General features: G+C 44.1%; 1 protein-coding gene across 1 annotated transcript in view; it reads right to left on the bottom strand.

Moving 5' to 3' along the window:
- Nucleotides 1–14,645, bottom strand: part of gnrh2 (gonadotropin-releasing hormone 2) — a 29,192-nt gene extending 14,547 nt beyond the window's left edge. Inside the window, exon 1 of the mRNA XM_070861501.1 lies at nucleotides 14,508–14,645. Coding sequence (XP_070717602.1) covers nucleotides 14,508–14,645 — 138 coding nt within the window. The remainder of the gene's footprint in view (nucleotides 1–14,507) is intronic.
- Between the last annotated feature and the right edge of the window lie 1,817 nt (nucleotides 14,646–16,462).

The raw sequence follows: 16,462 nt of genomic DNA, 5'->3' as shown, positions 1-16,462 counted from the left end.
TTGATACTCTCCTTTATTTCCTTGGTTATCCACGACTGGTTATCCCCTCTCTTACCACCCTTCTTTTTCACTGGAATATATTTTTGTTGAGGCCATCTTAAACTGGGTGTTGTGTAATGAGAGAGGATTAATTAGCAATCTCGTTGTGCGAGGCCCCTTGGGGAAGAGTGACCATAATATGGTGGAATTCTGCATTAGGATGGAGAATGAAACAGTTAATTCAGAGACCATGGTCCAGAACTTAAAGAAGGGTAACTTTGAAGGTATGAGGCGTGAATTGGCTAGGATAGATTGGCGAATGATACTTAAGGGGTTGACTGTGGATGGGCAATGGCAGACATTTAGAGACCGCATGTATGAACTACAACAATTGTACATCTCTGTCTGGCGTAAAAGTAAAAAAGGGAAGGTGGCTCAACCGTGGCTATCACCGGAGATCAGGGATAGTATTAAAGCCAAGGGAGTGGCATACAAATTGGTCAGAAATAGCAGCGAACCCAGGGACAGGGAGAAATTTAGAACTCAGCAGAGGAGGACAAAGGGTTTGATTAGGGCAGGGGAAATAGAGTACGAGAGGAAGCTTGCAGGGAACATTAAACCAGACTGCAAAAGCTTCTATAGATATGTAAAGAGAAAAAGGTTAGTAAAGACAAACGTAGGTCCCCTGCAGTCAGAATCAGGGAAGTCATAACTGGGAACAAAGAAATGGCAGACCAATTGAACAAATACTTTGGTTCGGTATTCACTAAGGAGGACACAAACAACCTTCCGGATATAAAAGGGGTCAGAGGGTCTAGTAAGAAGGAGGAACTGAGGGAAATCCTTATTAGTCGGGAAATTATGTTGGGGAAATTGATGGGATTGAAGGCCGATAAATCCCCAGGGCCTGATGGTCTGCATCCCAGAGTACTTAAGGAGGTGGCCTTGGAAATATCGAATGCATTGACAATCATTTTCCAACATTCCATAGACTCTGGATCAGTTCTTATAGAGTGGAGGGTAGCCAATGTAACCCCACTTTTTAAAAAAGGAAGGAGAGAGAAAACAGGGAATTATAGACTAGTCAGAGGGTAAAATGATGGAATCAATTATTAAGGATGTCATAGCAGCGCATTTGGAAAGAGGTGACATGATAGGTCCAAGTCAGTATGGAATTGTGAAAGGGAAATCATGCTTGACAAATCTTCTGGAATTTTTTGAGGATGTTTACAGTAGAGTGGACAAGGTAGAACCAGTTGATGTGGTGTCTTTGGACTTTCAGAAGGCTTTTGACAAGGTCCCACACAAGAGATTAATGTGCAAAGTTAAAGCACATGGGATTGGGGTTTAGTGTGCTGACGTGAATTGAGAACTGGTTGTCAGACAGGAAGCAAAGAGCGGAGTAAATGGGTACTTTTCAGAATGGCAGGCAGTGACTAGTGCAAGATTCTGTGCTGGGGCCCCAGCTGTTTACATTGTACATTAATGATTTAGACGAGGGGATTAAATGTATCTCCAAATTTGCGGATGACACTAAGTTGGGTGGCAGTGTGAGCTGAGAGGAGGATGCTATGAGGCTGCAGAGTGAATTGGATAGGTTAGGTGAGTGGGCAAATGCATGATAGATGAAGTATAATGTGGATAAATGTGAGGTTATCCACTTTGGTGGTAAAACCAGAGAGACAGACTATTATCTGAATGGTGACAGATTAGGAAAAGGGGAAGTGCAACGAGACCTGGGTGTCATGGTACATCAGTCATTGAAGGTTGGCATACAGGTACAGCAGGTTGTTAAGAAAGCAAATTGCATGTTGGCCTTCATAGCGAGGAGATTTGAGTACAGGGGCAGGGAGGTGTTACTACAATTGTATGGGGTCTTGGTGAGGCCACACCTGGAGTAATGTGTACAGTTTTGGTATCTTAACTTGAGGAAGGACATTCTTGCTATTGAGGGAGTGCAGCGAAGTTCACCAGACTGATTCCCAGGATGGGAGGACTGACATATCAAGAAAGACTGGATCAACTGGGTTCGTATTCACTGGAGTTCAGAAGAATGAGAGGGGATCTCATAGAAACATTGAAAATTCTGACGTGTTTAGACAGATTAGATGCAGGAAGAATGTTCCCAATGTTGGGGAAGTCCAGAACCAGGAGTAACAGTCTGAGGATAAGGGGTAAGCCATTTCCACCATAAAAATAAAAAAGGGAAGGTGGCTCAACCGTGCCTATCAAGGGAAATCAGGGATAATATTAAACCCAAGGAAGTGGCATACAAATTGGCCAGAAATAGCAGCGAACCAGGGGACTGGGAGAAATTTAGAACTCAGCAGAGAAGGACAAAGCGTTTGATTAGGGCAGGGAAAATAGAGTACGAGAGGAAGCTTGCAGGGAACATTAAAATGGACTGCAAAATCTTCTATAGATATGGAAAGAGAAAAAGGTTAGTAAAGACAAACGTAGGTCCCCTGCAGTCAGAATCAGGGGAAATCATAACGGGGAACAAAGAAATGGCAGACCAATTGAATAAGTACTTTGGTTCGATATTCACTAAGGAGGACACAAACAACCTTCCGGATATAAAAGGGGTCGGAGGGTCTAGTAAGAGGGAGGAACTGAGGGAAATCCTTATTAGTCGGGAAATTGTGTTGGGGAAATTGATGCGATTGAAGGCCGATAAATTCCCAGGGCCTGATGGTCTGCATCCCAGAGTACTTAAGGAGGTGGCCTTGGAAATAGCGGATGCATTGACAGTCATTTTCCAACATTCCATCGACTCTGGATCAGTTCCTATGGAGTGGAGGGTAGCCAATGTAACCCCATTTTTTAAAAAAGGAGGGAGAGAGAAAACAGGGAATTATAGACCGGTCAGCCTGACATCGGTCGTGGGTAAAATGATGGAATCAATTATTAAGGATGTCATAGCAGCGCATTTGGGAAGAGGTGACATGATAGGTCCAAGTCAGCATGGATTTGTGAAAGGGAAATCATGTTTGACAAATCTTCTGGAATTTTTTGAGGATGTTTCCAGTCGAGTGGACAAGGGAGAACCAGTTGATGTGGTGTCTTTGGACTTTCAGAAGGCTTTTGACAAGGACCCACACAAAAGATTAATGTGCAAAGTTAAAGCACATGGGATTGGGGGTAGTATGCTGACATGGATTGAGAACTGGTTGTCAGACAGGAAGCAAAGAGTAGGATTAAATGGGTACTTTTCAGAATGGCAGGCAGTGACTAGTGGGGTGCCGCAAGACTCTGTGCTGGGTCCCCAGCTGTTTACATTGTACATTAATGATTTAGAGGAGGGGATTAAATGTAGTATCTCCAAATTTGCGGATGACACGAAGTTGGGTGGCAGTGTGAACTGAGAGGAGGATGCTATGAGGTTGCAGAGTGAATTGGATAGGTTAGGTGAGTAGGCAAATGCATGGCAGATTAAATATAATGTGGATAAATGTGAGGTTGTCCACTTTGGTGGTAAAACCAGAGAGACAGACTATTATCTGAATGGTGACAGATTAGGAAAAGGGGAGGTGCAACGAGACCTGGGTGTCATGGTACATCAGTCATTGAAGGTTGGCATACAGGTACAGCAGGCGGTTAAGAAAGCAAATGGCATGTTGGCCTTCATAGTGAGGGGATTTGAGTACAGGGGCAGGGAGGTGTTACTACAGATGTACAGGGCCTTGGTGAGGCCACATCTGGAGTATTGTGTACAGTTTTGGTCTCCTAACTTGAGGAAGGACATTTTTTAATTGAGGGAGTGCAGCGAAGGTTCACCAGACTGATTCCCGGGATGGCGGGACTGACATATCAAGAAAGACTGGATCAACTGGGCTTGTATTCACTGGATTTCAGAAGAATGAGAGGGGATCTCATAGAAACGTTTAAAATTCTGATGGGTTTAGACAGGTTAGATGCAGGAAGAATGTTCCCAATGTTGGAGAAGTCCAGAACCAGAGGTCACAGTCTAAGGATAAGAGGTAAGCCATTTAAGACTAAGATGAGGAGAAACTTCTTCACCCAGAGAGTGAGACCAATTCACTGAATATATTCAAAAAGGAATTAGATGTAGTCCTTACTACGAGGAGGATCAAGGGGTATGGCGAGAAAGCAGGAATGGGGTACTGAAGTTGCATTTTCAGCCATGAACTCATTGAATGGCGGTGCAGCCTTGAAGGGCCGAATGGCCTACTCCTGCACCTATTTTCTATGTTTCTACGTTTCTCTGAGATGAGGAGGAACTTCTTCACCCAGAGAGTGGTGAACCTGTTGAACTCTCTACCACAGAAAGTTGTTGAGGCCAATTCACTAAATATATTCAAAAAGGAGTTAGCTGTAGTCCTTACTACTAGCGGGATCAAGGGGTATGGCGAGAAAGCAGGAATGGGGTATTGAAGTTGCATGTTCAGCCATGAACTCATTGTTTGGCAGTGCAGGCTAGAAGGGCCGAATGGCCTACTCCTGCACCTATTTTCCATGTTTCTATGTTTTTAAGTGGAGCTGAGTCCATGATCAGATCAGCCATGATCTTATTAAATGGCAGAGCAGGCTCAAGGGGCCAAATGGCCTCTTCCTGCTCCTATTTCTTGTGTTCATGGTGTATAGTCTATAATCCCCACCATCATGAAGGATAAGGGCACCAGGTTCATGGGAGTCATTACCTCCATGTTCCCTCCAAGTCACACACCAACCTGACTTTACACAAGATTACCTTGGATATATAGCACAGAAACAGGCCACTCGGCCAAACCAGTCCATGCCGGCATTTATGCTCCAATCGAGGCTCCTCCCATCTTTCCTCATCAACTCTATCAGCATAACCCTCTACCCCTTCTCCCTCATGTGCTTGCCCAGCCTCCCATTAAATGCATCTATACTATTCGCTTCAACTACACCTGGAGTACTGCGTACAGTCTTGGACTCTGTATTTAAGAAAGAATATACTTGCTTTGGAGGCAGTTCAGAGAAGATTCACGAGGTTGATTCCTGAGATGACGAGGTTGTCATATGAAGAAAGGTTGAGTAGATTGGGCCTATAATCCTTGGAGTTTAGAAGAATGAGAGGTGATCTAATTGAAACATAAATGATTCTGAGGGGGGCTTGACAGGGTAGATGCAGAGAGGATATTTCCCCTCATGAGGAAATCTAGAACTAGGGAGCATAGTTTCAGAATAAAGGGTCGCCCATTTAAAACGGAAATCAGGAGGAATGTCTTCTCTCAGGAGGTTGTGAATCTGTGGAATTCTCTGCCCCAGAGAACTGTGGAGGCTGGGACATTGAATATATTTAAAGTGGAGATAGACAGATTTTTGAATGATAAGGGAGTCAAGGGTTATGGGGAGTGGGCAGGGAAGTAGAGTTGAGGCCAGGATCAGTTCAGCCATGATCTTATTGAATAGTGGATCAGGCTCGAGGGGTCAAATGGCCTACTCCTGCTCCTATTTCTTATGTTCTTATGTTCTAACCACTCCCTGTGGTAGTGAGTTCCACATTCTCACCTCTCTCTGGGTAAAGAAGTTCCTTCTGAATTCCCTGATTTCTGACTTGGAAGTATATCGCCGTTCATACATTGTTGTGGATCATAATCCTGGAACTCCCCACCCTAACAGTATTGTGGGAGCACCTTCACTGCGTGGACTGCAGCGGATCAAGATAAAGGCCCACCACCACCTTCTCGAGGGCAATGAGGGATTGGCAATAAATGCTGGCCTAGCCAGTGATGCCCACATAGAATCATTCTGCTCAAAAGAAGGCCATTCAGGTATCGTAGCTCCCTGAAGGAGCGACAAATTAGTTCCACTCTTTCCCCATAGCCCGATAATAAATTTAAAAAAATTATATCTGGTACTGTAGATAGAAAAAAATGATTTGTAACTTTACAGTTTGATATTTTAAATATATAATATGAAAAAAACATATCTGATAGAGAATGCAAACAGGCTGCATTTAGACAGACTGTGAAAATTCACAGACAACAAGTCAGAGATGCTACGTGAGTGTTAGCATGTTGCATTAAGTCATCAATCAACTTGACATTTTAGGACCTTGGGTAGCGAGCCAATTAAAAGGTTAAAAGACTATTAATTGAGCCAATAAGGTCAAAGAAGGCGAGTTCTTTTCTGTAAATTGATCCAGGTATAAGTACAGCCATTTTGACCATGTGGTACCAGAAGAACAAAGACCTGGCTTAAAGCCAAGAACTTGTTATTGCTCTCTGCCAAAAATAAAGAAGTTAAAACTACAATTGGAGTTCGTATTTCATTGGAAATTAAGAGATCTAGCAATTTTGGCGTCACGAACACGATTGCTGAGGAAAGAAACTGAATTTTGGACATCGGACCTACATATTGAGGTAAGGACACCTCTTTTTAAAAAGTCCTCGGTCAAAAGTCTAAATTCGCCTCTCCTTCTACGCGATTCCGAAAGCCTCCGGTTTGCGAACCCTCCGGTTGGTAGTCGGCTCGAGGTCCCATAGATGTCTAAACTTCGGCGGTGTGTTAGTTAATTAATCACCGACCTATTGATCGGCTAGATAGCCTACGACTCGAGACCCCAGTAAAGAAATCAGTATTATGGCAGCAGGAGATAAGAGCAAAGAATTGCCAACAACTGTTAAAGGTGGGCAGGCACCACCTGAGGTTTCGATAGATTTAATTCTCGAACAGTTGAAAGAATACATAGAGCAACAATTCAACTTATCTAAAACCTGTATTAAGATCGAACAAAAGTACGGAACCTCCAAAGGACAATGGTCCTTGGACGAGATTAAAAGGGTCGGGGGAAAAATGACCCGTATGAAAAATAAAGAGCGAACTAGATGGTCCCTAGCGGTTATGGGCCAGATTCGAAAGCGGAATGAAATTATAATGCGTTCCCAACATGATCGAGAACTGACGAGTATAAAGGACGAATTGCAAGCTGTATGTGCACAGCTGCGACAGAAAAAGCTTGAACTTGAAAAGCTGGAAGCGGAAGTTAAAGATCTTAAAGGTGAAATTAAAGAATGGAAAAAATCATTAGGTCAAGAGACAGTAATAGGAAAAGGAAAATGTATTGGTCAATTTCCAGGATACCCATGTTTGGTTAAATTAAAAGCGCAAACCCGAAGACACGACCGAGGAATAGATACGGTTTCTGAATCCTCTGACGATACAGGGTCGGAGGATGAAGAATTAGGGGTACGCTTTGCCCCGTTTAAAAAAAGACGAGTTGTAGTCAAATCAGAAGAGACTGTGGATGAGGGCGGAACCAAAAAAACGAAGAAAAGGGTGTATGTAGAATAATTAGTTCATGATCCGGCAGACCCAGAGAAAATTGATAAATGGTCCAAGGAATTGCCCAATCCAAAGAAAGGGGGAGTAAAAACGTGGGACCAATTGGACCGCTTAAGAAATATATATCAACTTCATCCCTGGGACGGAGTGCAAATTTTGACCATAATGGTGCCAAAAACACAGGGAAGAAAATTGCACAACAAGGTAGAAGAAGCTTTAGGGCAGGATGAGCAAAAATTAGATGCAGCGTGGGAGGCGATTAAACATTGGCTGCAAGCCTTCAGTCCAGCTAAGACAGACTGGGGAAAAATTGCAGCCTGCCAACAGAAAGGAACAGAGGAGGTCCTGGAGTATGACGAGTGGTTTAGATGCATGTGGCTAGAACATTCGGGTATGAATAATACGGATGAGGAAATGGATGAACAAGTGTTTGGACCCCTGAAAGCAGCTTTCGTGGCAGGTCTAAAGCCAGAACTGTCCAAAATGCTTAAGGTAGTGTTACCGGACTGGGAAGGGAGAGGAACTACCTTTGTAGCACTGGTGGATCGATGTAACCAATTAGACCGGGATATGGGAGCTAACGTCTGAGCTGTACAGGCTATGGGATGGAAATCCCAGGATTCCGATAAACAGTCATTCGGAAAATTACTCGGAAAATGTCATTATTGTGGGAAAGAAGGTCACTGGGCCAAGACGTGCAGGGCAAAACAGAAAGGTCATGGCTGGGGAAGAGGACGCAGCCAGGGATACAATTCAGCCAACAAGCCAGGCTTGTCACAAGATAACGACCTCATAGAAGCATTTAAGCGACTGACAATACAACAACAGAAGGAGTTACTTGGGATAGCAAAAAACGATTAGAGCCCACCCTGGCCCCCCTCCTCGCACTAATACAACAAAGGGGAGATGGGCTATATATAACTGTGAGGGTAGGCGATAAGGATGTGGACTGTCTTTTAGGCACAGGGGCGGAATTAACATGCTTACCCCTACAATATGGAGACTTTTTGCCGTTGGATGGTAGGGCACGTACAGTCTATGGAGTTGGGGGCCATAAAATGGAAATTAAAAGGACAACACCGGTACTTATAGGGCTGGGTCCACATGAACTAACCACGCCGGTCTGGATAGGCCCAGTAGATCAATCCCTTTTGGGAATGGACATTCTAATCCAAGTAGATTCATCGTTGCATTTCGAGGATGGTCGGGTGACATGGTCAATTAGAACTTTGAAGAAAGAAGAATTGAAGGAACACCCGATATGGGCTAAAAATAAGAACGATTGTGGCCTACTCCAGATGGAGCCTGCGTCATTTACAGGGACCAAGCCTCCATGCACTAAACATTATCCCATCAGTCCAACTGCCATCGCGGGAATCTTACCGGTTATTCAGCAATTGCAGAAACAAGGGGTGCTTATTAAAACGCATAGCTCCTCCAATAGCCCCGTGTGGCCGGTACAGAAATCTAATGAGACTTGACGTTTGACTGTCGATTATAGGAAAGCTAACCAGTGTATTGATCAAAAAGTTCCTTTGGTCGCAGATCCCTCCACCATTTTTAATGCCCTCAAACCGGAACATAAATATTTCTCAGTTATAGATATGGCCAACGGATTTTGGTCGGTGCCTCTGGCACCGGAGGTTTGACGGTGGTTTGCTTTCACGGTCCAAGGACAGCAGTATACTTGGATCCGTTTACCGCAGGGTTTCCACAACAGCCCTGCGGTATTCCACATGGCTTTACAAAGCCATTTGCGAGAATTACCTCCCCTGTCATCCACAGTCATCCAATATGTAGACGATATCCTGCTAGCTTCAAACACTGAAGACCAGCATGAACAAGATTTATGAGCTTTGCTGGACCACCTTCGGCTGAAAGGACATAAAGCCAGCATCGACAAAGCACAAATATCCCAAGAAGAGGTTGTATACCTGGGACAAAAGATTTCACAAGGAAAGAGAGAACTTACCCGGGATAGAACTGCAGCCATTCGGGCTGCTAAAAAACCCACCACTATTCAGGAACTAAGGTCTTTTTTGGGATTGTGTAACTTTAACAGAAATTGGATTGACTCCTTCACACAGCTTGCTCAGCCATTGAATGATATTTTAAAGGGGAAACGTGCCTCTAAAGAAGCCATCACCCTCACTAAAGAACAGCAAGAGGCCTTCCTGAGTTTGAAAAAGGCTTTGTGTTCGGCACCGGCTCTGGGAATCCCCGACAGTGGTAAGCCATTTACCCTGTTTGTCCATGAGAAAGAAGGATATATAACAGCTATACTGACACAAGAACATGGGGATCGGCAAAGACCTATTGGCTATTATTCGGCAAAACTGGATGCGGTAGCCTTCGGATAGGGAAGTTGCCTAAGGGCCATGGAAGCTACATGTCGAGCGGTAATGACCACTGCGGGTCTAGTCCTCGACCAAAAGCTGATTGTCAAGTGTCCCCACACCATACACGCTTTGCTGTCTATGAATAGAATGTCTCAGGTGACAGCAGCTAGATGGACCCGCTGGACAGCAGTTTTGGAAGCTCCTAATCTCCATATCGTCCGGGCCAGCCCGGTTAATCCCGCAACTATGCTCCCAATGTCAGAATCGAGGGAGCAAGAGGGGGGAGAATGTGAAGAGCATGACTGCGTGGAGATTTTAAAAGAAACAGAAGAAGCAGCCTTAACAGCAGAGGAGCCTCTGCACAACCCAGACCTCATCCTGTTTACAGATGGTTCCTCCTTTGTTGACAATGGTACCAGAAAAGCAGGATGGGCAGTACAACCTTATATGAGGTAGTGGCAAAAGGATGTTTACCCTCAGGAACGTCAGCACAACAGGCCGAGTTACGGGCCCTGTCAGAAGCATGTCGAATAGCAGAAGGACAGACAGCTAATGTCTACACAGATTCGCGTTTTGATTTTGGAGTCGCTCACGACTTTGGTCTGTTATGGCGGAAAAGAGGATTCCTCACTGCTGCTGGTACACCTATCCGAAATGGAAAAGAAGTCCGAGACTTACTGGAGGCCATACAATTACCTCAGGAAGTGTCCATCCTGAAGTGTAAGGCCCATACCAAGGAAAATACCACAGAAGCACAGGGAAATGCCCTAGCCGACCAGGCAGCTAAAGATGCCGCCTCACAAGGCGTTCCTCCAGAAGAACCAACACAGATGTGCAGATTGAAAGCACTCATTACATTCCCCGATGGGGAGTCCCGAGTAGCATTGACTCAGATCAGGGAACACACTTCACAGGTGCTGTCTGCCAAGAAGTCTGTAGGTTACTGAACATTATGTGGGATTTACACTGTCCTTATCATCCACTATCATCAGGACAAGTAGAACGAATGAATTGAACTCTGAAACAACGGCTTGCCAAATATCACCAAGAAGGAACACCATGGCCCCAGGCACTACCAATAGTGCTATGTAGCATTAGGGCAACCCCGAACAGAACTACAGGTCTAAGCCCATTTGAAATTATAACAGGAAGACCCATGTCGCTGCCAGGAACTATCGATTTACGGAAAGCTGATGTTCACTTAATGAGTGACACTTTGTTATCATACTGTCAGAACTTAACCAATGCTATTAGTTCTGTTTCCCGACAGGTATCGGCAGCTTGGGGTAACCCACCCGAAGGAGGACACGACATCATCCCGGGAGTCTGGGTGTATGTGAAAAAGTTGCATGAAGAACCTTTGGGTGCCAAGTGGGAGGGACCTTATCAAGTGTTATTGACCACCCAGGCAGCTGTTAAAGTCCAAGGAAAGAAAGCCTGGATCCACGTTTCACACGTTAAATGAGCACCCAAAAACTGAAGCTTCAATCTAATAAGGACAATTACTTTTTGCCAAAATGTATTAATTTACTGTATTATTGATTGTAGGTATTCTAGGCATAGGCCTACTTCTTACTAGCCGACCTTCTGCACCAAAGGGAAATAGTAGGGTAGCAAGGGAATTACATGTAAATACCTTTTTATATATGTCATACATTTATGCCAAACAAGGTAACATTTCTAGTTGTTGGGTGTGTGCGCATATTCCTATTCGCTCAAAGGGAGGGATTTCCTTGAGGCCAGTTCCCTTGAATATCTCGGAAATGGCTGAGTGGATAATTAATCAAAACAAAACAGGCAATGCGTTTCAGGATACGGAAAACTGGGCACTTAAATGGAAGTCAGTAGGTTACAATCTGACTACCTTTGAAGGGGGATACCAACCGTGCTACAATAATTCCAAACGGCCCCCATTTTTTGTTATCACTAATACAACGGGAATAGGAAGACCGGGGGAATCGGTCTGTCTGATCAGAAACATCAAAGGAGGCCAAAATATGGGGTACAGTAACTACTCCCGGAATTATAATATAATCAAGCCACGGAACCGTCCAAACTGGTCCGATGTGGGAATTTTTAACGTAACGGGGATTCTGAATAAAACAGATGGAAAAGCCTGGACAGGCCCCGGAGTGTTGCTGACAAAGAAACAGCTAACTTTCATTGCCTATAATGGCACCTATTGGGTGTGTGGCCACAAGGCCTATCCTTGGCTACCCCAGAATTGGACGGGATCCTGCTATTTTAGCCTACATTGTGCCTTATATGTATCATATAAAGTCACTGTCGGAACATTTACACCGTCCTAAGAGAGCTATCACAGAAACAGAGAGGTTCTTTGCCATTCTGATCCCTGGGTATGGGACCGCCAAACTGGCAAGGGAATCCATTAACATGGCCTCCGTTGTGGAACGGGTAGCCAATGATACCTCAGAGGCCCTAGTTAAAATTAATGCAGAAATAGTAGCAATCCGCACAGTAGTCCTACAGAATAGACTGGCCCTTGATTACATCCTGGCTGAAAAGGGAGGTACTTACGCCCCACTCGGAACTGAGTGTTGCACATATATCCCAGATAGCTCCGAAGAAATTACCCACTTAGCGGAGCATATCCAAAAGGAGGTAGAAAAACCTAAGCAACCCCCATCATTCACTTTGTGGAGTGGAGCCACTGAATGGCTAGGTTCAATAGGAACTTCATTGGTGGAAGGTTTAATTCTATTTGTTGTAATTATTTTACTTTTATATTGTTTGTTTATGTTGATTAAATGTTGTTGTGACCAGGCGGCTGTAGCTGCTGTCCCGCAGGTGAGACACCTTGCAGGTCCCAGCAGACCATCTGTACGTGGCACAGGGGTATGTTATGCTTAAGGGAAGGTTGTTTACTGGTTGAACTAAAATATTGATTTGGATTAAATTGGAATAAGGTTAATTAACCTACTAAAACCAGACTTCCATTGTGGCCACGATGGAGCTCGGATTGGTGTAAATTTGTGTGGAAGCTACTAGTCCGAACAAATTGGTGGCGAAACACATCAACAAATTTTAGAAGGAAACTCTATTAACATGTATGAAATTATAGAATGTTTAACCAGTGTTACCTGATGTTTTATGATTCGGTTTGTGAAAGAATCAAAGGGGGGATTGATAGAGAATGCAAACAGGCTGCATTTCGACAGGCTGTGAAAATTCACAGACAACAAGTCAGAGATGCTTCGTGAGTGTTAGCATGTTGCATTAAGTCATCAATCAACTTGACATTTTAGGACCTTGGGTAGCGAGCCAATTAAAAGGTTAAAAGACTATTAATTGAGCCAATAAGGTCAAAGAAGGCGAGTTCTCTTCTGTAAATTGATCCAGGTATAAGTACAGCCATTTTGACCATGTGGTACCAGAAGAACAAAGACCTGGCTTAAAGCCAAGAACTTGTTATTGCTCCCTGCCAAAAATAAAGAAGTTAAAACTACAATCAGAGTTCGTATTTCATTGGAAATTAAGAGATCTAACAATATCCTTTCTGCAGCAGAGTATAAGAACATGAGAACATAAGATCAAAAGAAATAGGAGCAGGAGTAAGCCATACGGCCCCTCGAGCCTCCTCCACCATTCAATAAGATCATGGCTGATCTGATCATGGACTCAGGGCACTTCCCTGCCCGTTCCCCATAACCCCTTATTCCCTTATAGTTAAGAAACTGTCTATCTCTGTGTTAAATTTATTCAATGACCCAATATCTACAGCTCTCTGAGGCAGCAAATTCCACAGATTTACAACTCTCTGAGAGAAGAAGTTCCTCCCCATCTCAGTTTTAAATGGGCGGCCCCTTATTCTGAGAGTATGCCCCCTAGTTTTAGTTTCCCCCATGAGTGAAAACATCCTCTCTGCATCCAGACTTATCAAGCCCCCTCATTATTTTATATGTTTCAATAAGATCACCTCTCATTTTTCTTAACTCCAATGAGTATAGGCCCAACCTACTCAACCTATCTTCATAAGTCAAACCCCTCATCTCCGGAATCAACCTAGTGCACCTTCTCTGAATGACTATGCCCCCTAGTTCTAGTCTCCCCTATCAGTGGAAACATCCTCTCTGCCTTGTCACTTATGGCCTGCATTACACAAAGCAGGATTTTGTACATTGAGGAGACCAAACACAGATAGGATGAGCGCTTTGCGGAACACCAGTGTTCAGTGTGACCCTGAGCTTCCGGTCACCTGTCATTTTGTTTCTCCAGCCCCCTACCACTCAGACCGCTCTGGCCTCGGCCTCCTACACTGCTCTAATGAAGCTCAATGGAAGCTCGAGGAACAGAACCACATCTTTCGATTGGGCACTTTACAGGCTCCAGACTCAACATTGACTTCAACAGTTTCAGATCATCGCTGCTCCCATTTTTTTGGACAGCTGGCAATGATTCTGCTGTTGCCATTTACAGCTCCTCTTTACTCATCTTTTGTTTCTCCACTTGTCCCTTGACGACCCCCTCCCTCCTCTTACCTTGCATCATCATTCCTTTTGTTATTTAATCACTCCTGCCATCCACCCGATCATAGACCTTCCCTCTTGTTCTTTCCTCCCTCCCCCTCTTTCCCTGCCTCTCTACTTGCTTAAAACCTCTTACATCTCTAACTTTTTCCAGTTCTCGATGAAAGTTCGTCGACCTGAAACATGAACTCTTTTTCTCTCTCCATAGATGCTGCCTGACCTGCTGAGTATTTCCAGCATTTTCTGTTTATATTCCAGGATTTTCAGCTGTGTTTAGTTAAGATCGCTTAAGAATATTAATCAGATGGCATCTTTTAATAAACATTAATATTTAATGAGTTGCCTAAATCCCTTCTTGATTGTTAGATTCACAGGAAGGAGTTGGGATTGCACAAAGCTTGAGAACTAGAAAGAGAATAGGACTTACCTCTGGCGATTGGGGCAGGCCCAGCTCCCTCTTTCCCCCTGGATACCAACCATGAGACCAGTGCTGGGCTCTGGAAAACTGAGTGTTCACAACCAGGAGCAGAAAAACCAGGAAGAGAAGGTTTCTCTGGAAAGCCATTACGTTGCTGCGAAAGGTGTCTGGTTTACAGCGCTGGTGAAAAGACAAGAGAGTCACTGTAATCGCCACGTTTTTGAAAGAATATTTCTGACTACGTTGAGAATGTAGAGGGAAAATATATACAGATGCATGATGTACACAGACAAGTTTGTGTATATCACACATCACAAAATGTGTGATGGTTTATCTTTGCATACTTGTGAGAGAAAATGTTACCAGTTACCTGTTATGTGCCCACTGGCACCTGGGAGTCCCTGGTCAAAGGCCGCCCTAAGTGGAGGAAGAGTATCCGGGAGGGCGCTGAGCACCTTGAGTCTCGTCGCCGAGAGCATGCGGAAACCAAATGCAGACAGCGGAAAGAGCTTGCGGCAAACCAGACTCCCCACCCACCCTTTCCTTCAACGACTGTCTGTCCCACCTGTGACAGAGACTGTAATTCTCGTATTGAACTGTACACACACCTGAGAACTCACTTTTAGATTTTGAGAGACTGCCTATGATGATGATGTTCTGAGTGTTTAAAGACTGCAGAGCTAACCTGAATCTAATGCTATATTTGAATGGGGTCCAGTGCCCTCATGCTAAGTAGTGTAAATAAATAACGCTCTTTGAAGGAAATGAATTATCTTCAGCAGTACGAAATCTTGTATCCCGTAACCTTACAAAGCGCTTTGGGATGTGCTACGGTTGTGAAAGGTGCTATATAAATGCAAGTTGTTTCCTTCTTTCGATTGGCAGTACTGCTTGTCCTTAGCTAGAGAAAGGCCAGAGCTGCAAAAAGGCCACCCTTGCAGACTGTTTCAAGCTATTTTATTTACAATTACGGGCCGAAGACCTCTGGAAATTCCCGGCATTTTTTTCCCCAGCCCCGCTCCGTATTACCGGCATTTTGTGCTCTGGTATTTTCTCCCCAGACCCCGAGTCCCAAAGCGAACCACCAGAAACACATAGACTGCTCATGTGCAACTACTTCCCGTTCGTTGGCAGCAGTCGCATCCAGACATTTTTTGTGCTATATCGCATTTTCCAAATATCGGTGCTGTTCTAAACTATTGTAACTAAATTTGGTGCCAACCATGGCTCAGTGGTATCTTTCTCGCCTCTGAGTCAATAGGTTGTGGGTTCAGGTCCCATTGTAGAGATTTGAACACAAAATCTACGCTAACACTTCACTGAGGGGAGTGCTGTACTTTCGGGAGATGGCATTTTTCAGATGATGCATTAAACCAAGGCCCCATCAGCCCTCTCGGCTGGATGTAAAAGATCCCATGGCACTATTTTGAAAAATAGCAGAGGAGTTCTCCCTGATGTTCTGGCCAATATTTATCTCTCAACCAATATCATTAGTTCATTAGATATATTCAAAAGCAAGTTAGATGTAGTCCTTACAGCTAGAGGGATCAAGGGGTATGGAGAGAAAGCAGGAATGGGGTACTGAAGTTGCATGATCAGCCATGATCATATTGAATGGTGGTGCAGGCTCGAAGGACCGAATGGCCTGCTCCTGCACCTATTTTCTATATTTCTATTTTTCTATCACTAAAACAGATTATTTGGTCATTATCACATCGTTGTTTGTGGAAAATTGGCTGCCGTGTTTTCTATATTACAAAAGTGACTACACCACAAAAGCACTTCATTGGCCGTAAAGCATCTTGGGACGTCCTGAGGCCGTGAAAGATGCTATATAAATGCAATTTCTTTTTTTAATTAGTAGATTTAGCCTGTATGTTTAGCCTGGTTTAGTGTGTGACATTTCCCATCATCTATGAGACTGGAGATGCAGTGTGAATTTGACACAGACTCAAATAAGCTTA

Source organism: Pristiophorus japonicus, chromosome 2, assembly GCF_044704955.1.
Source record: "Pristiophorus japonicus isolate sPriJap1 chromosome 2, sPriJap1.hap1, whole genome shotgun sequence".
NCBI lineage: Eukaryota > Metazoa > Chordata > Chondrichthyes > Pristiophoridae > Pristiophorus > Pristiophorus japonicus.
The sequence above is the reverse complement of the archived record's forward strand: the minus strand, read 5'-3'. Positions and strand labels throughout refer to the sequence as shown.